Genomic DNA, 24,361 nt, shown 5'->3' on the forward strand with positions numbered 1-24,361 from the left:
ATCCATTGCATGTACAGATCTCCAATGGCTTGTGGTAAGCACAATGTTTACACATACACAGGCACACACAAACACCAAACATAAACCCAGACACATATGGAAAGTCATCCAGGTAACCAGACTCCCCAGAACCGTCCTGCTCTGCTAGAGGTTTGACCAGGCATTCTTGCCCTTCCTAACACCAGTATCACACTAGCTCAGAAGCCTGATCTAACTCCCAGGGTCTTTTCGGCATTCTCAGGAAGGAAGAAAGACTGGTGCCCATCTCAGGATTATTGGCAGCAGCTGCTGCTTTTTCAGCAGGAGAGATTAGATACTGATTACGGTAACACTGGCCTCCCCAGCGCAGGAAGGCTTGTTTCAATATACCAGGGACTTGCTTCCCAAACTCTTAGGTAATGCCCCCCACCATGGGAAGCCACTCCAGACAGTAGTGTTCATTAATTTGGGTTGCTAGGCTAAATCAGACAAATGAGGACAGGCTCTCCTTTTTTTTGTTGTTGTTGGTTTTTTTGGTTTCTATCCTCAGTATCCAGCACAGCGCTTAGTATGGAGCAGACACTTAATGGTGGATGAATGAAATTGAGTTGAATCCTTCTCCTTTCCCATACAGTCTGTAGGCAGAAAAGAAGAACACTTTGGAGTCCTTTGTGTCTGTCATTTTTGTTGTCCTTTTATTGGAAAAAGCTGGTATTAACATATTTATATTTTTATCCAACAACAGTTAGCTAGTCTGTGAAACACAAAGAAAGAATGCAGCCATGAACTACAGCTTTCCAATCAGCTTGACCAACTTGACCACCACTTACTCTACACCACCGAAAGCTTAATCCCCAAAGAAAGTTGTTAAAAAACAAAATGGAAAAAAAAACCCAACCAGAAAATAAACAAAAAAACCCTCACAATGACAATGTTACCTCTCATACACTCAAGAAGACCAGAAAATTGAATCACAGTAAGAATGCAAAGTTTATGAATAACATACTGGTCCTTAATGTTTTTTTTTTTCTCTAGTTCTTTTCCCTCCTATAACACTTTCTGCACTTGACTCATGATGAGAGCATGCTTCTGTCTGGAAATCAGGAATTTCCCAGAGTTCCAGAGACACATTTTCCTTCAAAGAAGAGCTTTTTTTGTACCTAAATTTTAAAAAAGGGAATTAAGGTACAAGAAATCCAAATGATAACTGTTGTGTTAAGACCTGCTTTATAATACCTTATCTATAGACTCATACTTTGAAGATGTTGAAAGTTAAATATATGGTTTGACAGTATTTTTAGTAAATGCAAGTAAAAGCTGTTAGCTATTTGAGCCAAAAGGGGGAAATGGGTAAATGGAAAAATGTCCAAATAATTGTGTGAGGCCCTCAAAGCTTTAGTTTGAATCTAATGAGATTTCTATACAATTTACCACATTCTTAAACCTTTTTACAAGGAAAACCAAACCAAAACAAAACCAACCCCAAACCGACCCTCTGATTGTTAAATTTAATTAGAATATGTACATATAATACTGTCCAAGTCATTTAGAGTATACAGTGATTTATAAACAAACATTCCTCATTCCCTTTGATTCTAAAAAAAAAAGTAACGTACACATTTCATAGTGTCTGTATAGTATGGCTGGAAGTGGGTGCACATGCGTTTGTGCTTTGAAATACACAAAAATAGTTATTGGTCGAGAAAACTTCAGTTGGACAATATTTCCTGGGTCATATCAAGACATCATTATAAAAAAAGTTGGATCCTGTTTGTAATCTGTGTAAGCCGTGGTCATGTTTCTCTGCTTTCTAAATCAAAATACAAAATGCCACAGGATCACTTCACCTTCTGTTTGCTGATGGGGGAATGGTGAATGTGGACTTTCTCAAGGGACTGATGAGTTTTGCTTTAAGACACAGATGGGCTCATGAAATCAGTGATCTGTCTCAGCCACAGTTTGCAAATGTGTTTGCTGACTTTGGGAGAGTTAGAGCTCTCAACTCCATATGTGCAGTAAAATACTCTTAAAGAACAAATTTGCCATTTGTTTTCTTGGCCTAGCTGTGTTAATTATTCCCCTCCCCCCCAAAAATAGATTTTTTTTTTAATGGGCCTTTTTTTTTAAATTTTAATTTTTAGAGGCAGTTCAATCATCCAAGGACATGAGCCACTGGGTAATGAGCGGCACATGCACATAGAGGGCAAAGCTCATAACCTTTAAAAATGGCAGAGCAAACTTGGGATCGTAGGCAGCGTGGTGTGGGGGCAATGAGCAAGCACTGGCTGCGGAGACAGAGGACCTCAGTGAGAATGCCAGCTCTGCCATGGACTACCTGCAATTGGCCTCATCGAGCAAGTTATTTTTCTTCCTTGGGCCTAATTTTCTTCATCTGGAAAATGGAAACTAGATGACCCTTAAGAACCCTTCCAGTCCTAAAACCTTATGATCCCATTTAGAGAAGGAAGAGGCCCTAGGGTGCATCATGTCTAACTACATCATTTTGCACACTCAGGAAACTAAGGCTCAGGGACATGGAATGACTTGCCCAAGATAACATACAGCAGAGGTAGTATCTAACCCAGGTCATCTCTCTCCCCATCCAGGGTTCTTTCTACCACTCCTTGTACCAGCCGTGGAAGACAATGCTTTTAACAGGCCACCTTCTGAGATCTGTATGACATAAGTCAAATTGAATTTGCTTCTGTCTCTCACAGGATGCATAAAAATGTTCTACAGAGATGAAAAAGTCACCTTAAAGTCAGGTCTCAAGGACCACTAGCAATCACAAATCACCATTTTTTCCCTCCAAAAACTGAAATAAACCTGGATTATTTAAGGCGGGGAAAGTAAAACTGAATGAACTTGGCAAACATGTTTGCAGAGTTGCTTTTTGACGTGAGGGAGGTGGGTGGGAGAAAAAGAGAGAGTGAATGTTAGTCCTAAAACAATGAGACCTGGAAAGGACCTTAGAGATCATTCAGTCAAACTTCCTCCCATTTTATAGAGGAAGAAACTGAGCTCCCCCCCCCAAAAAAAAAGAGAGAAGTGACTTGCCCAAGATCATATAGTGAATAAATAGCAAGGCCAGCGTTTGAACCTGGGTTCTTTCCAGGCCAACCATAAGAGCTGGTCTCGGGTTCACCAGCTGTCTCCAGAGCCATAGTGATGGAGCAAGGTTTCTCCATCCCTCATGCTAAGTCTGTATAGGAACCAAAATGCTGAGAGAAGCTTGAAGTGGAAACTTAACTTGTGGATGTAAAAAAGCTCTAATAATGTGGTAAACACTAAAGACCTAGGAAGAGAGTGTATAATGGACCCTATCTGTTAAAAAAACTGACAAGCCTATCACCTTGCTGGAGTACCTTTTGCCCCTTAGTTACAGTGAATTCTGGGTTTCTGCTTTATTAAATGGCCATCAGCATCAGCATCATCTTGGGGAATTCTGGGGGGTTGGGAGGGTGAGGTGGCGGTGGGCAGCTGGGACAGAGAAGGACAAATGCCACCATCACAACCACTTTTCTTTTGCTCTGTTTCTCTCTCTGACGTTCTTGTACAATCTGCAAAAGGCTGGTTGATAAATACAGAGGATTACTGATAAACCTAGTGCATCTCTGAGTTCACTTTATCCTGGAATATGTAAAGATTGTTTGTCGCTGCGATGGCAATGATGTTCTCGGCGGGATGCCAGGCCGTGTGAAGTATCTTCTTGGTAAAGTCCAAGCTGTCCACGCTGATGTCATCTTTCCGGCGCTTGCCACCCACGCAGACGCGGCGGGGCTTGAGGATGGCCCTGGGCTTGCTGCTCTCCCTGGAGGCCTCCAGGGTGACATCACGCTTGGTGTTCCGGTCAAACATTCTGAAGAAGTTATTGTAGGCACCGGTCATGATGACACTGTGGAGGGAGAAGGAAGACAGTTTGCTTGGGGGGACTGGTCAGAGTTTTGATCACACATGCTCTAGGTGGCCCTAGGTTTGGTCTTATCAACATGAGGATGCTTCCCTAGCCCAATGAAGTAGAGGGTCGTTCTCTATTTGGATGCACTATACGTTAACCCTACTCCCCTTTAGCTTACACAGAAACATAATTTGTTGTTGTCCAGTCATGTCCGATTCTTCGTGACCCCCTTTAGGGTTTTCTTGGCAAAGATCCTGGAGTGGTCTGCCATTTCATCTTCCAGCTCATTTTACAGATGAGGAAACATAGTCAAACAGAGCTAAGTGACTCACCCAGGGTCACATCGCTAGTAAGTGTCTGAGGCCAGACTTGAACTCATGAAGATGAGTCTTCATGATTCCATGCCCAGCGCTCCATCCACTGTACCACCTAGCTGCCCCAGAAACATAATGATCTTCAAGTGACTTTCCCAGCAATTAGTGTAAAGTATATAAATGACAGGGGGGCAGAATGGCACTATAGCTAGAGAACTGGCCTTACAGCCAAGAAGACCTGGGTTCAAGTCCCTCTTCTGACACATTCTGGCTGTGTGACCCTGGGCAAAGCACTTAACCTCTCAGTCCTCTAAGTAACTCCCTAAGACTATAACATCGCATAGAAGGCTCTTAATCTTTTTATGTGTCATGGACCCCTTCGGAAGTCTGGTGAAGCCTACAGACCCTTTCTCAGACTAATGTTTGTTTGGTTTTTTTTACATATATAAAATAAAACATAGGATTTTACAAAGGAAACCAATATATTGAAAGTCATCAAAATATTTTAAAACAAAAAGTTCACAGAGCCCAGGTTAAGAGCTTTGGGGTTAGAGTTTTCTCACATGGGAGTTCCATAACATCAAAGATCCAATCCCTATTCATATACAATTGATAGAGTATCACAGTGAGGATTTTCCCTTCTGAAAAAGTCTTTCTATCTCTGAAAGTCTGTGATTCTGTGAAATACTAGGTTCCGGATCCTCCAAACTGGTCAGAAAATGACCAATGGAGACAATGGTTAAACCTACCCCTAACTGCATCTGGGGTTTCCAAGACCCAATGTGGGGTTCACCATCTTCCTCTTAGGAAGTTTGCCCATTTGTGACTGTACCAGTGTCACAGGCACTCAAGTCAAAATGCTTTCATTTATATGACTTTTTTGATTAATATTCTTGTGACTGTTTTCAGGATTCATTAATTCAAGAAGTTTACCATGTGCCTACCACATATCAAGCTGGAAGATATAACAGGAAATGGTTCCTATCCTATAGGAGTTTAAATTAAATGCAAATGTTAATTAACAATGCATGGGATTAAAATGACAGTAATTTACAGAGATGATACCAAGTGTCCTGAAAGTCTTAGTGTGGTTTTAAGCCATTAGCTTTGTGGCTTTTCAGCTATTAAGACAACATTAAGCCTTCTGTACCACACTGTATATTCAGTGATTCACACCAGTAGACTTCCCACCTCTTCAGAGGAGAAGAATTAGGAAAAAGTGTTTCTACACCTGCTTTGCAGAGGTAGAGGGCTATGTGTTTGTATTGTTGTTGAGTCATTCAGTCATGTCTGACTCTATGTGACCCCATGGACTTTTGTCTATGGGGTTTTCTTGGCAAAGATACTGAGGTGGTTTGCCATTTCCTTCTCTGCTGCACCCCCATTTTACAGATGAGGAACTGAGGCAAATAGGGGTCAAGTGACTTGCCCAGGATCCCACAGCTACTTAAGTGTCTGAAACCAGATTTGAGCTCCAATCTTCCTGACTCCAAGCCTAGTACTCTACCCACTGTGCCACCTAGCTGGCCCGATATGGGTGTAGAACACTGCAAATAATGTCAGCTTTTTTCAAAGTAGCATTAATCTTGCTAAACCGTTTGTCCCCCTTCCATTTTATTCTTTGTCATAAGGGATTGTTACCTGAAAAGGGGAGAGGAGAAATATAGATGATATAAAAACAAAAGATATCAATAACATTTTATTTTAAAATAAGTATGAATGCCAAAAAAATCCATAGAATGGCATGCCTAGAAGGTACCTTGGGGCACAGAATATTAGAACTAGAATGGCCATTAGACAATTCAGTATCATACTTTAAAGGTCATCTAGTCCATACAGATGTAGAAAGTGAGGCCCAGAGATGTTAACGGGCTTGCTCAAATTATTTAGCTACTCTACTAAGTGGCAGAGTCAGGAACCTCTGATTCTAGTCCAGTGGTCTTTTCACCTTACTTTGGCTGCCTCTCTTACCTTTGCTGATTACCTGCTGGCCTACTTTGCTCCTTGGGAGATCCATGATTTCATGAGAATGGACAGTCCATGCACCAACACAGATTGTATCCCCTTGAGAGCTGCCAGGTAGGGCCTAAAAAATTCATTCCCTGACACCCTGGATGTCCATGGGGAGAGAGGCCCTAATAATGTAAAGTGAGCTGGAGAAGGAAATGGCAAACTGCTCCAGTATCTTTGCCAAGAAAACCCCAAATGGGGTCATGGAGAGTTGGACACAACCGAAAACAACTGAAAAAGAATACCCTCCTGTATCGTGCTCAGTCTCTGGGATCTCAGTTTGCTCCTCTAGAAAATGAGGGTGTTATACCAGGTGACCACTAAAGTCCTTTCTAGAACCAAATCTTATGAACTGCCTTATGATTCAGAATTGACTGGAATCTGGTTCTTCACACCTGAGAATTCTTTTTTCATTTGAATCTCTACCTAGGTTGGAAGTTGGTTTCCTTTGAGAAGAACACAGGCACTATTTCCTTATTCTGTCATAATTTACCCTTGTGGAAGGCCTAGAATGTCAAATCATGGCTATAATCCTGGAGAGGCTGAGGTTGGAGGTTCTAAGCTAGAGTAGGGTTAAAGCCAATCTGGTGTCTACAACAAGACCAGCACCGATATGGTGAGTCCATGGGAATGGGGGGCTACCAGGGCACCTAAGGAGAGGCAAACCAGCCCGGATTGGAAATGCAGCAGATAAAGCTCCCGTGCCAATCAGCAGTGGATCAAGCCCATGAGTGATGGCTGCATTTCCAACATGGCTGAGATAAGAAGGTGCTAGAGAAGATGAAGCTTTTTGAAGCTCCTTCCAGTTCTAAGATTAATGCGATTCTGGAAGTCGGGTGGAAAAATAGAAATCACCTGGCTTATAATGAAAAAGATACACAGGGGCCTTTTGACACAGCATATTTTCCCTCTAGATATGTACCCAGATGGGCTTTGGTCGTTCTCTGTGTTGGGTTCACAACCTGCAGAAAGGCTTTGCTGGTGCATCCTGCACCTTTCTCTTGTCCAAGTACACGGTGATTAATGTGCCCTTCTGCAAACGAGATCAGGTCTGTCTGACAGCATTAGTTCCTCTCCCCTAGAGCTCCCAAACATCAATCTGGGCTAATCACAGCAAGCACATATTGATTTGCTAAGCAGCCTCTGCAATGAGCCTGGATTAACTCCTTATTGGGGGCCAAAAGCTATCTTGAATAGTGTGACAGAGGTGTCTGGAAATGAATGGACAGATAAAGGGAGTTTTCACTTTCTACTAGGAGTGAGGTTTCAGGCAGCAAGGGACCACACTAGCCTAATTTATTCATGCTTTTGTAACAAGGACTAACATTTCTCTAGCACTTTCTTCATAATAACTAAGAGTCAAGGTAATACAAGAATCATTATAACCTTTTTACACATGAGGAAACTAAAGGTCCTAGAGGTGAGGTGGAAGAAGGCAGCATGGAACAATGGAAATAACAATGAATTAGAGTCAGAGGACGTGTCTGGGCCTCAGTTTTCTCATCTATAAAATGAAGAGATTGGACTAGATCAGTGGTATCAAAAACTCGAATAGTGGGGGCAGCTAGGTGGCACAGTGAACAGAGCACCAGCCCTGGATTCAGGAGAACCTGAGTTCAAATCTGGCCTCAGACACATAACACTTACTAGCTGTGTGACCCTGGGCAAGTCACTTAACCCCCACTGCCCAACCCTCCCCCCAAAAAGGTCAAATAGAAACAGATCCCTGCAGAATGACTTAGAAAACCACAAATGAACATTACCTATATTGTATTATATTTTGATTTATTTTTATTTAATTTATTATTATATATCCCAATTACATTTTAATCTGGTTCAGGAAAGTAGGAAATTTGGCCTACTGCTTGGGGCCCACTATGATCCTATGACTTGAGTGGGCAGTTATACAACATGTAGCCTTTGAAAGCTGGAATCTGAACCCAGGCCTCTCCTAACTTTAGATCAGACACTCCTATCATAACACACTGACTCTGTTCAATCTCAACAATTTGATATTTATTAAACATTACTGGACATAGAACCTCCTATTGAGGCATAAAGCTTATATATGACAAAGTTTATATAAATCCCTGGCCTCATGGAACTCACATTCCAGTAAGGGAATGAAACCCCAAAAGATGGCTATATCGTACATTATTACATAAGTACAGGAGAAAGTTACAAAGAGAGAGATGCCAGATTGTGGTGGGCCTTCAATTCCAGGCACTGAAGTTTAAACTATACCTGAAAGGCAAAAGGGAAGATTTTTCTCTCTCACCCTTCTCTATTCAGCCATAACATTTAATATCTGGACAAAACACCCCCTCAAGTCTCTTCCAACTCCAAGATTCTATGAGTCTATGCACTTCCTTGTGACTGTTCCTACAGTGTTGTATTAAACTATTAACTGATCATTTTGACTAAGAGTTCCTATGACAGGGATATGGGGATGATTAAATGAGACAATGTATGTAAAAGATTTCTATAAATGCTTAAGCCCCTACAGAAATGTAAGCTATTGTTATTACTACTGCTGCTACTAACATTAAAATGCTTTATAACCTGACATGTGCTATAAATATATAATTCTCACCTAATACTTAGAATGATCTATCATTTCATTATTTCATATATTCTATCCACTAATGGAGAGCGAAGCCTCTCTATAGATGACCACTTTTGTCAGGTATATTATAGCGTATGGGGTGTTTAAGGAGGACAAGTACCTCTGGTGTGAGGGCTGCACATCCTTTGGTGTCCACCTGATTCACCTAACTCTCACCTGTGGCTTCAGGAATCTATAGCATGGCACAGTGGCTACACCCCAGTAAATCATCTCAGCAGATGGGCTAAATCAGGTTGAAGGTAACAGACAGACATCAAACCTGCTGGCAAATGAAGAGGATGTCTACCCCAAGCATGTGAACACTTCCCCTGGCAGAATGGATAGATGAGAACAATTTGTTCCAATGGCCATGAAGGTGGCTGAAGCAGACAGCGGGGAGCACCTAGAGCTTCATCAGCCATCGAAGACGCCAAGCACATCTGCTGCATCCCAGGCCATTGCCAGTGATCTTGACTTCTGTCCTGCCACTAGACTTCAATGACTCAAGAAGAGAGAGTAAGGCTGCTAACTTTGTGCAGCTCTGTCTCACTTAAATCTTACTCATGCTTAAGTCAAGACATCACCCCATGACGTCCTTGGTCCTCTTTGAAAACGAAAGACAAACAACAAGTGTAGAATCCTTTCATCTATGTATTGGCCTTGATGACTGCTGAAGTCCCTCCCAACTCTCAGATGACCCTTAGACAATTCTCAAGAGTTATCATGGCCAAAAAGACATTGAGAGAATGCCCATCAATTGGGGAATGGCTGAGCAAGTTGTGGTATATGAATGTAATGGAATACTATTGTTCTATAAGAAATGATGAACAGGCTGACTTCAGAAAAACCTGGGAAGACTTATATGGTCTGATGCTGAGTGAAGTGAGCAGAACCAAGAGGACTTTGTATACAATAGCAGCCACGTTATGCAATGACTAAGAATGTTAAACTGAACCCTTCTCAGCATTACAAGGATCTAAGACATCTCCAGAGGCCTCGGGATGGAAAATGCTGTCCACATCCAAAGAAAGAACTATGGAAGTCGAATTGCTCTCACTTATTTTTACCTTCAGTTGAGTTTTGTTTCATCTTTCTGATGGTTCCTCCTATTGGTTTTAATTTTTACTTACAACTTCACTAATGTGAAAATATGTTTAATGGGTATGTAAATGTAAAGCCTATGTCAGATCGTGCTCTGTCTTGGGGAGAGTGGGGGGGGGGAGAAAAGGGAGAAAAAATGTTCAACTCAAAAGCATATGGAAAAAAAAATTACAAAAAATAGAAATTACAAAATGGAAAAAAAAAAAAGAGTTATCATGGCCAAAACCAATTTACTGCCTGCTTGGCACTCTTCCGGTGATGAGCCGCTCTAAGATTAACTAGGTTGGTACTTCAGATGACCGTCTATCACTGGGCCCCTACTCAAAGCTTTTCCAGCTCTGAAGACCCTGTTGGAGCTAGTACTCTGCCAATGTAGCCTTCTAGAAACTAGAATCACCTCCATATCATGACTAGATGTAGAAGGAGAGAGCTTCAGCAGAGCTGTTAGGTATTTTTCTAATGAGATATATGTATGGTATTATCTAATGATGAGAGACGGCATATTATAGTGGATGGAGAGCTGTTTTCAGAGTCAGGAAGATGAGACTTCAAATCCCACCTCTGACACATATTGGCTAGATGACACTGAGAAAGTTAGTTAACCTTTAGTGCCCCCAGGCAATTGTTAAGATTTTTGATCTGCATTAGTAAGGTGAACTTCCTCTCTACCAAGGAAATCACTTGGTCTCTTCCCCTTCCCCACCAAGAAAAAAAAAAGCATCATCATTAAATTTGGACATAGTGGAAAGAACACATCTAGACTTTGCTCCCAGATTTGGAACACTGAATTAAGAGGCAGCTCCTTTCCTGCCTAATATTCCAGCTATGGTCATACCAAGGGAAGTGAGACCACTTTTAGAACCTAACCCATTAGAGGATGGGACAGCCACAGTCAGTCTGGGCTGTCAAAAAGCTTAAGACTGGAAATGAAGGCTCTTGGGTCTGAGGATACTGAAGGTGCAGAATGGATAACAGGTCAACGAAGAACTGGCAAAACTATCCAGCCAATCACCAAGATTATGCTCCAAGGATAACAGGTGAGGAAAATATTCAAGTAAACAAATAATGGGTGCTCAGGGGTGGGGTACATATTACACTACACACTTTGCATAATAACCCAGTAAGTGATGTTGTGACTTCTGCAACCTATTCAACCCTGATTTATCATGTCATGTGTTATATCTGCATGTGACCTATTGCAAGCAATTCTAACTTGGATTCTATGAGCCATGTACTTGTGTGGGGCCTATATAGCTCAAATAATTGTTTCTAATCCTATATACAAATGAATGAATGTATTATGATAGGTTCCTAGAGATGGACTTGTGTACTCAGTAGGATCTTTAGGGATTGCTAAATATTTACTAGAGGGGAGGATATAATGAGAAGAGGCATAAATGAGCAGGTCCATGACAGCTGGAGCCATACTAAAAGTCTTTCTAACTCAGCAGAACTGCTGGAGTGATATTGCTATAGACTTCAAGAACTTCAAGTTGCTTCCATGAAGTACAAGAGTTTGACTTGTCAATGTCCTTCATAAAATGTGGTGTTCAGAACTGAATACAATACTCCAATACTGGTGTAATCAACACAATACTCCAGATGTGACCTGATCAAGGCAAAGGCCAGAGACAAGAATGAGACTGTTTCTTCTCACACCAGAAATTATGCTTCTAATAATACTGAGATCACATAATCATATCCATGCCACTATATGGCACCAGAGTATAACTTTTGCAGGGAATGCAATGTATTTATCATGACATGTTATGTGTAACACTGTGAGGTCCGTGTAGCAGGGACAGGGTCCTTCCTACATGCTTTTATCTCCCTTAGTGATGATGAGCATGATGATTTCCATGTAGTGATTTATGAGTGTTATTTTAAAGTAGAATTTCTATTATTTTTATCCAGTCAGAAGGACATGATGATTAAGTGGATGCTATAGTTTGGATTTTAGTAGGAGAATAAAAATTTCACTTGGGGCTCACTTTCCCTCTTTGAAAAAGGCTAGTTGACTGAGGCTGACCTCAAAAGGTATAAAGGAAAAATCAATGAGTTGGAAGGTACCTCAGAGGTCATAACTATGTGGTATGACCCCTCTCCCCACCCACCCAGGGCTTCTCTAACCCTGGCTAAAAGTGGGTGACAGCCCAGCCCATGGGATCAGAGTGAGTAGATGAGGGAGTTGCATAGGCAATTCCATTTCTGGCCACTGGGTAAGGCTCTGCCAAAGAATAAGGAGAGACATGTTCAACCAGGACACTACTTTTGCCTTAATTCAATAAGTATTTATTAAACAACTATTATACTGCAGGCACTGGTTTAGCTCTGGGAATACAGAGAGAAAGACGTAAATAGTTCCTGCCTTTAAGAAGCCTGCATTTTCCAAGAGGAAATAATGTGGACGCAGATAAACAGATAAAAAAGCCTATACAAAGTAAACAACAGCTGATTTTGGGAAGGACCAACAACCAGTAATTGGTGAGGGGTAAGGAAAGATCTCATGTAGGAGATCGTTAACATTAATCTTAAACCGAGCCTTGAAGAAAGCTAAGGACTTGACGATGCAGAGGTGAGTAGGGAGTCCACTCCAGTTATGGAAGTGGGAGATGGAATATCAGACATGGAGAAGAGCATGCAGGAGTAAATGAAAGAGAACAATGTGACATTGGTCTGCAAGCATAGATTGGAAGAAAACTAACTGCCACACAGAGGAGCTTGTGTCTTGTCCTGGAGGCAATGGGGAGCCACTAAAGCTTCTGGAGCAAGGCTGTGCTTTGGGAATATGACTTTGGTAGCTGTGTGGAGAAAGAAGAGACGAGGTAGGAAGATCAAACAGGAGACTATGACTGTAGCCTTCTGGTCAAGGGCTGATGAGATTCTGAACTAGAGCGATGGCCAAATGAGTGGAGAGGAGGGGACTAATGCTCCTTCTGTGGGGAACAGGACAAGGTACTGAGACGAAAAATGGAACTAGAAATCACCACTATAGCAGTCTGCCCAGGAGAATCAGAGGGAGAGGTACCATGCCAAGGACCTGAGGGCCAGTTTGAGGTTAGGATTTTGAAGCAAACAGATAAGAACAGAATTGGGAAAGATACAGAGAACCAAAATTGGGAATGGGGCTGAAAACACCAGAGAAGGTAGTCAGGCTATGGAAACTGTGGGACATCTCTATGTTCTCTGAATAAGGACAACATAGGCAAGCCCTTTCCATTCTGTCACTTAAAGAGGCACATCAGCTCAGCTCAAAGTCTCGATGCTGACCCTGTAAGGACATGGTCTGGACAAAATGCAATTCCCCCTTCTTGAGGTTAAGTCCATTTGGGATTCATAAGAGATGACGATGTTAAAGCATTGGTACTGGAGCCTGGGGTTGAGTCCTGTTCAAAGGCTCATTGTGAGCCTTTGAATAAAACAGTTGGACTAGATGATCCTACCTGTGAAGCTTATTACCCATGTGACCTTGGGCAAATCATTTAACCGTCTTTATCAATGAGAATGAGGGGGTCAGATGAGATGGATTCTCAGGTCCCTTATAGCTCTACAGCTATGATTCTATGGGTATATCCTTAAGGTCCCTTCCAAGGCTACATCTTAATAATGCTATGAGCGGAGTTGTTTTTTTTTTTTAAAGTAAGACTAAACACAAAGTACTTATTTCATTTCTCTTTTAGAAGACATAAGTCAAAAAGCAGCAAGTACTATGCTTGGCATTTCATCTTCTTCCATTCTGATATGTTTCTGTGGGAAGTGATGGTTTCTGTCACCATTCCAAAAACAACCTAACCTCGCCTCCTACACTCAGGGAGTGGGATGAATGGAGTGATGCTTTTTTTTTTTTAAAGGAAATGTTGCAAGCTTAATGGAGACCACTTGATTTCACACAAAGTTAATTCCTCAGATCTGTCAAGAGGTGATTGGAGCAAGATGATTAAAATCATTTTAAACCCACACAGTTAATAATACTTCTATTAAGGCTCAGACATCAAGCTATCATTCCCACTTACTTCCTAGAGGAAAAAATCTCACAAAAGACAAGCTCATTGGAGTGGTTTGGGGAGGCTGAGGGTGTTGGGGGTCTGTCCTGCCATTTAGCAGCACACTCTGAGCTGGGCTAGAGTTAACTAGTTTACAAGCTGATACCAAAGTGGAAGAGTTGGTTTCTTTGCTAGAAGTCCTGCTATGGGTAGGCTGCATGCATTGGAGTTGTCTTAATGATAAGGAAGGTCCCTCAGAGTGAAAAAGGCTGATGAAATTTCCCTTATTCAAATGACCTCAAGATCAGCATAGAAGGACTTAGTAATACACTGTTGTTTTTTTCCTCACTTCTGGCAATTCTAGCTCCCCAGCTGCATGACCCTGAGATAGACAGAGAATCTTAGGAGGAGAGATGGAAAACACATCAGAAGCTTTCTAGTGGACACTCCTCATTCTACAATAAAGAAAGAGACATATAGAGAGATTAAGGGTTTTGTCCAAGATCACTGGTCTTCTAACTCCAGACACAATGCTCCTTGCAAATGCTTCCTATCTCTCTCTATTTGTTTCCTCATCTGTAAAATGAGGTTAATAACACTTGCATTACCTACCTCATGGTGATCTTTTTAGGAGTTTCATAAACCTTAAAAGTGCTACATAAATGTTAGCCACTAGCTATTACTAAAGTGTTACACAGACATGACTTTCTGATAACCTATTACTAATAACTTTCAAGAAATTCAACCTTCAAGACCTCCTCACAGGATGGTTTCTTAGTGACTATGTCAGTGAAGCTCAGACTCTGCTAGGTGCGATGCCAAACTGGAAAAGGACGAGAGCTGTCATCCAAGGACTGCTTAAATTCATGAAGGTTCATTACCAGGTTGGCTGCATAGCAAAGAATTCTGGAGGCATAACTCCTCCTGAAGAGCATGAACTAAACTGTAGTGGAGGGAACACTCACTTTGACAAAACTCCCCATCCTTACAGGAGGGATGGACCACTCGGACCAAGAAAAATAACCACAACACACTCTATTTGGCTTACTCAGTTCTAATGTCCATGGTCATTGATGGGGGTCCCTCACATGGAATCTTCTTGAATGAAGGTATGGTTTCAACTCACCATGCTTCAAATAATCCACTGAAGAGATGTCAGAAGACACCCTCAACCTACCCCTTTGTAGAGGTGGGAGGTCCACAAGTGTTACACACTGGATGAGTTTTCAGACTTTCTGCACACTATTAGTGTGTTGTGCTGACTTTCTTCCCCTTCTATTTACTATACTATTTGCATTATGGGGTGGCTCTCAGAGAAGACGAAGGAGACATGGGATACTATGGTGATGTAAGAAACAGAAAACGTCAATAATTTTTTTTTAAAAAAAAATCAAATAATCCGGCAGTCCAAACTCATCACAGACTTTTAACTTTCCTTTAACAAGATAAAGAGGGCCTCCAACCCTCCAAAGCACATAGAAACAAGCAAAGTCCTACAATCTACTGTGGCTTCAGGGACACATCTCAACAGACCACAGAAGCAGAGAACAGCCGAGATGGAGGGGACAACAGAGACCATCTAAGTCAATTCCCCCATTTTCCTGAGGAGTAACTGAGACCCAAAGAGGTGTAGATATTTGCCTAAAATGCCAGAGCTGGGTTAGATCACAGGCTTCTTGACTTTAACGTTAGACTTCTGCATATCTTAGCTATCCTTGTTATAGTTGTTGTTCAGTCGTATCCAACTTCATGACCCCATTTGGGGTTTTCTTGGCAAGGATACTGGAGTGGTTTACTCTTCCTTCTCCAGCTTATTTTACAAATGAAGAAACTGAGGCAAACAAATTTAAGTGACTTTCCCAGGGTCACACAGCTAGTAAGGGTCTGAGGCTAGATTTTAACTCAGGAGGATGAGTCTGACTCTAGGCCTGGCACTCTGTCCACCATGCCATCTAGTTGCCCCTAGCTATCCTTAGCAATATCATAATTATCAAAGGATATCTAGTTTACCCTACCACTGTTTGGAATAGGGGAGCATTATAAATCACCCCTCTTTCACTTGGCTCCGACCAGAGCAATAGGTCTTAGGAAATTAGGCCCCATTGAATCATATGACTGGCTTGAGGAGGCAGCTTTCTGTTACTAGGTGAGACGGGCCTCCTTGATTCAAAATTACCTCGTCCCTTGAAAGCTCCCAGATCGGGGACAGGGACCATAAAACTTTCTCCACAAAAAAAGAAGGCTAAGATCACTGATAGGTATGCAGACAGTATCCTTTGAGGGATGTCCTCCTGCCAGCTACAAACTCCATACAAACAGCCCAGAGTAACAACAGTATTCAGAGAAGGGACACAAACCTCACAGTTTTATACAAACTTATAATTCAAAGAGTGCTTTTTGCATAGGACGCCAGTGCAGTAATTAGGTGCAAATGTTAGGTTTTTGTTTTTCTTTTATACATGCAGAAACAACAGAGTCTCAAAGATTTTCCCCAGGCTGCAGAGCTGGGCAGTCAGTCAGTCAGTCACAAAGCAAAAACTAGTGTTTTCCACATCTACTGCTCTGTTCACTACGTTCAACTACCTCAGCTTGCTAAGGCAGCTGGGCACCATGAGAGATGGTAACCAGCAACGTGTGGGGGCCACCTGCTGGCTCTGGGAGCACTTGCTCATAGGGAAAGGGCTCTCTTCTTCCTCCCTGAGGCCCTGAGCACTAACAGCTGCGGCCCTGTGTGTTTCCCTGGGGCTCTGGTTCTGGGCAGAGCTGTGAGAATACACACTTTCAGCATCAAGTCAAACACAGGCTTGACAGTGAGTGAACATTTCTGTTTTGCTGAATGTTCACCTAAATCATACCCATTTGCCAGTCCCTCACCAGACTGGTGACATAGTGAAAGGGACACCACTCACCAGAAAAGTGGCATAGTAACTACCACAACTGCCTTAAAGTGAACAATGAGGATCAGATGGCACTCACTGGTTCCTCCTTGTCCACACAGTTATTTCACTGTTCAGTGAACTAAGGAGGCATTATTAGTTTGCTCGTCTGCTCATCAGTGAAGATATATTTGAATTTTCTCTAGCATGCCTAAACCACACACACACACACACACACACACACACACACACACACACACACACACGTGTACATGCACTCATGCATACCCCTTATCAGTTGGTAATAAGAACTCAGTCAATCTCACCATGTAACATTTGTAATCAGAGGATAGAGTTATACACAAAACTGATAAACGAACAGTATTTACAATAGAGCCTAATGAAATGTGTGTTCTTTCATCTTGGGGACATTAGTGTCTAGAATACTGCCTTCTGCATAGTAGGGACTCAACAGAGAATTTGCCCTTTAGCCCCTGTTTGGTCTGCTGCCATACTATGTGACCCCCTGATTTGAAGGTGTTGGTGGTTTGTTTGTTTTAACATACAATGAGAATGATAAATGTCATCAAAGACCTCATTTGGTCACTGTTCTAATGGCCTGTTGCAGCATTCACATTGTGTTACTGAGCTCCCCATTAAGATGGGAAGAAACTCAGTTATGACCTAACTCAGGAGCATGGAATGTGTGATCAGGTCAGTGGGGATGAGGAAAGATCCTGTGTCGTAAACCTTCTCTGAAGGCCATCAGCAGCTAGTACAGAACCTCTTGAGAAGCAGCTAAAACCTTGGTAACAAAGGGTTTCAGAGACGTGGTCTCAGCTGATTTAAGGAGGGGGTCCTGCAGAGGTTTCCATTTTGGGTCAAATGAATCACAGGATGGAGTCAGAGTTACCTGTCAGATCCGTTCCAGGCACATTCAAACTTGTCAAAAATGCAGTCATTTTCATACAGGGAACACAGCTTGCTCCTAAGGTAATCGTGAACCTGTTAAGAGAAAATGGACCTGGTTATTCTCCAGTGGAATGTGGATGATTTGTTATAATTCAACATCCCTCCAATGCCATAACTAACATTTGTGAAGTGATTTCTTATCCAAGCGCTTCCCTTTACCATGACTCTGATAGATAGGTAGCACAGGTATAATTTCTCCCATTTTACAGATGAGGTAAATTGTGAGTCAAAGAAGGGAGCCTCAGTTGGAGGAGATTTATCTCTTTTCAGATTTTTCACAGCTGTGAAACTGGAGCTCTGGATCTAAATCTAGAACCAGAACTGGAAGGGACTGCAGAGGCTTGTTTGACCCAATCCCTCACATAACAGATGAAGAAACTGAGGCCTATGGAAACAGTGACTTGCCCAAGGTTACACCTCTTCATTTATGATATTCTAACTTTTCTTACAGTTATGTGTATACATGGGCATACTGAGATCTTTTCACCTTGAAGAGTGCATAGTTCTAAAATCCTTTGAGTCTAAGATGCTATGATTCTGGCAGGGCTTACTAATAAGCAAGTCCCTCTGACCTCTCCTGGGCTTAAACTCAGTTGAACAGAGCATGCCATAATGGAAAAAAAGCATTGGATTCTAGAGCCTTCTATGATTTTATGTCTTTGACTCTGTGATTTTATGATTCTGAATTTCCAATATCTTAAGATTCTATAACTCTAAGATTTTTAAACTTCCTGTGATTCTAAGATCCCGTGAAGGTAATGGCACCACTTTACGTCAATACCATCTGGTTCTTGAACTTGACTCCTGGCTCTGTTCACCAAAGGCTTACATGAGAAAGCATCATTGTGTTCACTTACACCAAGATCCTAAACGGAAATCTAGTCTGATAGAAAGGCACTTGTAAGTTGATTAATTACAAGTCAACAAACAGATTAGTAGTTAATTGCACATCTAATGAAAATGGCCATGGAAATAAAGTACATCTTGCTGTCCTATTTCTGTGTGGATGGGCCATTACACTAAGACACAGTGCATCACACTAGCTTATCTCTCTCCAAAAAATATGTGCCCAGGATAACAGAGCTGAGAGCCAAATTACTTGGCATGTATTGGATGCATAAAGGAAACCATAGGCAGTGTGGGATGGCGGAAAGAACCCAAGATTAAGGGTCACAGTCACACAATGTTAGATCTCAAAGTCCCCCCAGTGGTCAAGTCCAACTCCTTTTTACAGAAGAGAAAACTGAAGCTCAAAAGATGGAAAAATGACTTGCCTATCATCACACAGCGAGTCAGCGTAGTATGGCTAGCAGTAATTTTAACTCTCTTTCTTTCTATTATGCCAGGCTCTGCTGAACTGAGTTTGAGCTTGAGAGAAGCCAAAGGGACTTGCTTAGTAAGCCCTGCCACTGATTAGGGGTATCATTATAACCTCACTGAGCCTTCATTTCCTCATCCATAAAATCGGCATAATGATACCTACCCTGTTGACATCATGGTCTGTTTTAAGGATCAGAGAAGATAAAACAGGTAAAAACAAGAACATTGTAACTGAAAAATGCTCACATAAACGCAAGCTGCTGCTACTACTGTCGTGTGGATTCTATGTGATACATCTAATGTTCCGAAAAGATTTTGAGTATATATAAAGACTTTGTGTGTGTGTGAGTGTGTGTGCGCAGACATGTACATGTGCATATATGTGTGCATGTGTGTGTGTGTGTGTGTGTGCAAGAGCGTATCCAGGGACAGACTGTGTACCTAGCATCCCACTATCACTTGTCAAGAATATTAGGGAGGAGTTTCCTTTTCAAGCTGACGGCAGGAATATATGTTTTTATTCTTGTATCTCTAGCACTGAAAGGCCTTTTACACTGTAGGTATTTAATAAATGTCTGCTGAATTAAAGGTAAAGTTGGATTGGGTGACCTCAGAGGTCCCGCCAACTGTGAGATTCCATGTCAAGCCTAGATAAGTTTGGAAGACATGTTGAGAATGAGCCTGTAACAGCTAATGTTTATATAGCATTCACTACATGCCAGGCACCATGCTAAGTGCTTTATAATTACTATATCATTCAATCTTCACAACCACCTTGGGGCATAGGTGCTGTCACTATCCTCATTTTACAGATGAGGAAACTGAGGCAAATAGGGGTTAAGTGAAATGCTCAGGGTCACACACAGATAGTGTCTGAAGCCAGATTTGAACTTATATCTTCCAGACCCCAAACCCAGTGCTCCATCCACTGTGCTAACTTGCTGCCCGTACCCAGGTAGATGTCAGTTTTTTCATCACTACCTATTCAAAAAACTGTCCCAAGAGGAGCTGTGACCTGTATCAATGTGACAGTGCCCATACCAATCCTTGAAAAGTTGTAGCACTAATATCACCCCAATTACAAAAGGGACTTTTTCAAAAGATGAACTCAAAACCATGATTTATAAGAAACAAATCCATCTCTGGCCTTCCTTCCAGAAAACCCTGCTTTCTACAGCTTCTGTCTCTGGCAAGACTCCTCATCACTTCACAATGACAGTGGCAAACATTCCTTTCTAGAGAGGGCACATTTACCTTCTGTATCTCATTCTGTATAGAGAACAAAATGTCCTGCAAGGACTGGCCAGTCAAGATGCCCTCACCACTACTCTTGAGGGTAAACACTGGGCTGGGCTGGGCTGTGCGTTCTCTGCCTTCTCTGATTCCCCCCTCCACTGAAGAGATGCTTCTTTCTCCTTTGAACTCCCAGGGCACTCCTTCTCCCCCAACCTGCTGGTTTGTTCTTCTATTTACTCTGAATGCATCTTGTATGTGCCTGTTTTTATGTACAGGTGGTCTCCCCCATCAGAGGCATGTTAAAAATGACTATTCTCAGCCTTGCTCCCTACTACTCCTGAGGAATGAACAGACTGCTGCCTAATGGATCTAGGCAGCAGGAGGCATGTTGCATAGAGGGTTGGACTTGGAGACAAGAAGACCTAAGTTAAGATCCTGCCTCAGAACTTTATGAGCTATATGATTCTGAACAAGTCACTTAAGGTCTATAGTAGTGCCAAGCCTCAGTTTCCTCACCTTTAAAACAGGAACAATAAAACCTATATAGGGTTGTTGTGAAGATCAAATAGGATAGTATATTCAAAACACTTTGGAAACCCTAAAGCATTATATTAACGCTAGCTATCCTGGTCCCCTCCTTCCCCACCCTATAGTGCTTTCCCCTCTAAGGTTACCTCCCATCTACTCTGTATGTGCCTTACATGTTCCTATTTATATCTATAACGTCTCTCCCATCAGCATGAGGGCAGAGGCTGATTTCACTTTTTTTCCCCCCTATACACCCAGGGTTTAGCACAATACTTGGCACAGAGCAAGCACTTAGTAAATGCTTCTTGACTGATCGCACTTAATGTATTTTGCCCCATATTATACTTACCTGTTTCATCTTCCCACTCAACTATAAATTCCTTAAGGTTGGGGAGTTATTATTTAATTTTATATCCCCCCCCGAGGTGCCAAGCTCAGTGTTCTACACACAGTAGAAGCTAAATAAATGATTGGTGAATTTGAATGACACTGAATGGACAAGGGGATTCTCTTTCCGTGGGGTAATGTTTCTATGTTTACTGAAGGAGTCCCTCTTGTATCAGTTATCCATGGGAATAAAGGCACCGTCCCAAAACCAAGGATCATAGGATTTAGAGCTGGAAAGGACTTTTGCTGTTCTTCTTCAGTCGTGTCTGAGTCCTAGGGTTCTTAGCAAAAAGTGAAGTGGTTTGCCATTTCCTTCTCTAGCTCATTTTACAGATGAGGAAATGGAGGCAAACAGTATTAAGTGACGCCGGGGGTCACACAGATAGTAAATGCCTGAGGCTACATTTGAACTCAGGAAGATGAGTGTTCCTGACGCCAGGCCCAGTACTCTTATCCACTCACTGAGTCACCTAGCTGCCCTTGGAAGGGACCTTAGAAATCACCTAATCCAACCTCTACTTGAAACACTAATTCCCTCTACCACATCCACAACATGTGGCTGTCCAGATTCTGCCTAATGATTCCAGTGATGGGGAGATTGCTTCCTGACAAAATAGGCCATTCCATTACTAGTCAATTCTAAATGATAGGTTCTCATACTGAGCCGAACCCTGACATGCTGTGATTTCCTCTCAGTGGCCCTAATTCTGTCCACTGGAGTTGTCCAATCCCCTAGGTTCATAGTATCACAGAATTTAAAGCTGGGGGAGACCTTACAGTACAAATGATCTAATTTCTTCATTTTATAGATGAGGAAACTGAGGCTGAGTGAAGTGAAAGGGACTTGATCAAAGGTATGTTCAACTAGCAGAGAAACCAGATTCTCTGACTCAAAATCCAGAGTTCTTTCTCCTACACCACCATACCTCTGACACCCCTGGGACTCATCATGGAGCATCTGACACTAGGGGCACCTTTGGCAGTATGGGAGTTTTTGAATGGAACAGATGGCTGATTCCTACCTGGTATGTTTCTATAGGCTTTGTTTCCATATTCAGATCCCAAACTTTGACCGTGAGGTAATCCCTGGTGAGCATGAACCTGCCACTGTGGCTGAATTTAACGTCTGACACCGAGGAGATGATTTCAGAGAAGAAGGATCTGTTACTGGGGTCTTCGGGTTCTTCGAAAACTGCGGAGGCAAAGAAATCAAGAACAATGACCTGAGAAAGTAAACTCTGTGAGGTCTGGCAGGGGCCATATTTTATTCCAATATTACCTTCTCCAGGAAGCCTTCCCAGATCCCTGGAGTCACGGGTGTTTCCATCGTGCTCAGAGTTCACAGAGTGTTAGTGTACTCAGAATTCAAATGCTAAGCAAAGTTATTATCTTTCACTCTTCAGATCTGCCAACGTATTCTGCTTTTACTCTCATTCAGTTATCATGGAATATTGTCATAGTGGGGATGATCTGGGCCTTGATTTGCTGGATGAGAGCACCTTTCATGGAGGGGGTCAGGTTCTCTGGCTTCTTGCTGAACAGCATGTGCTCTGCTGGGATAACATAGCAGACCAATAAGGAGTTCCCTCATAGAGGCAACGTACATGTTCCTCATCAAAGGACCAAAACGCCTGTCCAGATTTGTGGGAGGTGACCCTGTTCAGCAAGTCACGAGATTCCCCTGATCACTCCCCCCATTACACTGTACATTATCTATCTATCTATCTATCTATCTATCTATCTATCTATCTATCTATCCATCCATCCATCATCTATTTACCTATCTATCTACTTATCCATCTATCATCTATCTTTCTTTCTCTCTTATACCTCTATTAGACTGTAACTTCCATGATGGCAAGAACTGTGCTTTCTCCCCAGGTTGTATCTCCATTAATGTCTGGCACAGTATTCTGCACACAACAGGGGTTAACTAAATATACTGAATTGAAAGGCCTAATCCCTACGGTCTTTGTCAGTGACCTAGGTCTTACCATCCTATAAAAGCTTCCTCAGAGAGTTGTCCAAAAATGGAATGGGCTGAGTCAGGGAGTAATGAGTTTCCCATCATTAATGGTCTCCAACTAGAGGACGTGACCCTGGATGATATTATCCTCCTGTACATGATTTATGATTCTCCTATGAACTACCTCCTTGGATCCTCTCCTTGAGAAGGAAGGGCAGCTTAACGTAGCATCCAAGAGGCAGGGACCTTGGAGGTCATCTCAGCCAAGACCCTCATCTGATCGATGGGGAAACGTAGGGCTCAAATTCAGAGTTCCCAAAGCCCAGTCCAGCACTCTTTCCATTACATGCATAACATAAACCAGGAAGCCCAGGAACAGCAGTGGATCAGTTCCCCCAGACTCGACCTTTCCTCCATGTTCACTCACCACACCCTTCCTCCAGACTCATCCAGGGAAGCAGCCCTTGTGGAGATAAGACATGATAACTGTCCCTGCAGGTACAGAGCCCCTGCCTCCTCAGCAGCCATGCTACTGAAAGCCCAGAGATCAAAGCTCTCATCACCAAAGTCCTTGGCACCATCTGGTTCAACCTCAGAAACAGATACGGTTTAACGGATGGAGATAACACTGAAATACATTACCTTCTGCTTTGGCACTGTATTCTAATGACCACCAGGCCATTCTCCAACTTTTAGCTCAAAGCTCCTACCTGTGTTTGTCTCCCCCACTAGGATGTGAGCTCCTTAAGAGCAGAGTCTGGCTTTCTTTTCTCTTTACATCCCCAGTCCTTAACACAATGCTCAGTACACAGCAAGCACTTAATAAATGCTTGTTTCTTTCATTCATTTAAGACAGGGAACAAAAAAAATTCCTAGCAGGAATGAAACTTTCTAAATTCATAATGTTGAGAACACTTTTTATTAAAGCCCAGATAATTTAGAATTCTATAACAATAGGTTCTAGAAAACATTACACGTAGGATCCTGTGTTAGGAGCTGGAGGAGATACCAAGATGAAGAAGACAGAGTTCTGGGCTCATGGAGTTGACACACTAAATATGAATGGCTTCAGCAGTGCTGGGGACCTAATGGACATCCAACAAATATTCATAGAATGATGATGATAACGATAATAATAGTATTTATATAGAGCTTGAAGATTTGCAGGGTGCTTTACACACATCTT

General features: G+C 42.2%; 1 protein-coding gene across 1 annotated transcript in view; it reads right to left on the minus strand.

Moving 5' to 3' along the window:
* Nucleotides 1-647: 647 nt before the first annotated feature.
* The window catches only part of PPP2R2C (protein phosphatase 2 regulatory subunit Bgamma), a 395,414-nt gene continuing 371,700 nt past the window's right edge, over nucleotides 648-24,361 (minus strand). The window contains 3 exon segments of the mRNA XM_020992092.2: nucleotides 648-3,874; nucleotides 17,680-17,771; nucleotides 22,232-22,401. Coding sequence (XP_020847751.1) covers nucleotides 3,583-3,874; nucleotides 17,680-17,771; nucleotides 22,232-22,401 — 554 coding nt within the window. The 3' untranslated portion in view covers nucleotides 648-3,582.

This window comes from Phascolarctos cinereus, unplaced genomic scaffold (genome assembly GCF_003287225.1).
Source record: "Phascolarctos cinereus isolate Bilbo 61053 unplaced genomic scaffold, phaCin_HiC Scaffold_9;HRSCAF=440, whole genome shotgun sequence".
NCBI lineage: Eukaryota > Metazoa > Chordata > Mammalia > Diprotodontia > Phascolarctidae > Phascolarctos > Phascolarctos cinereus.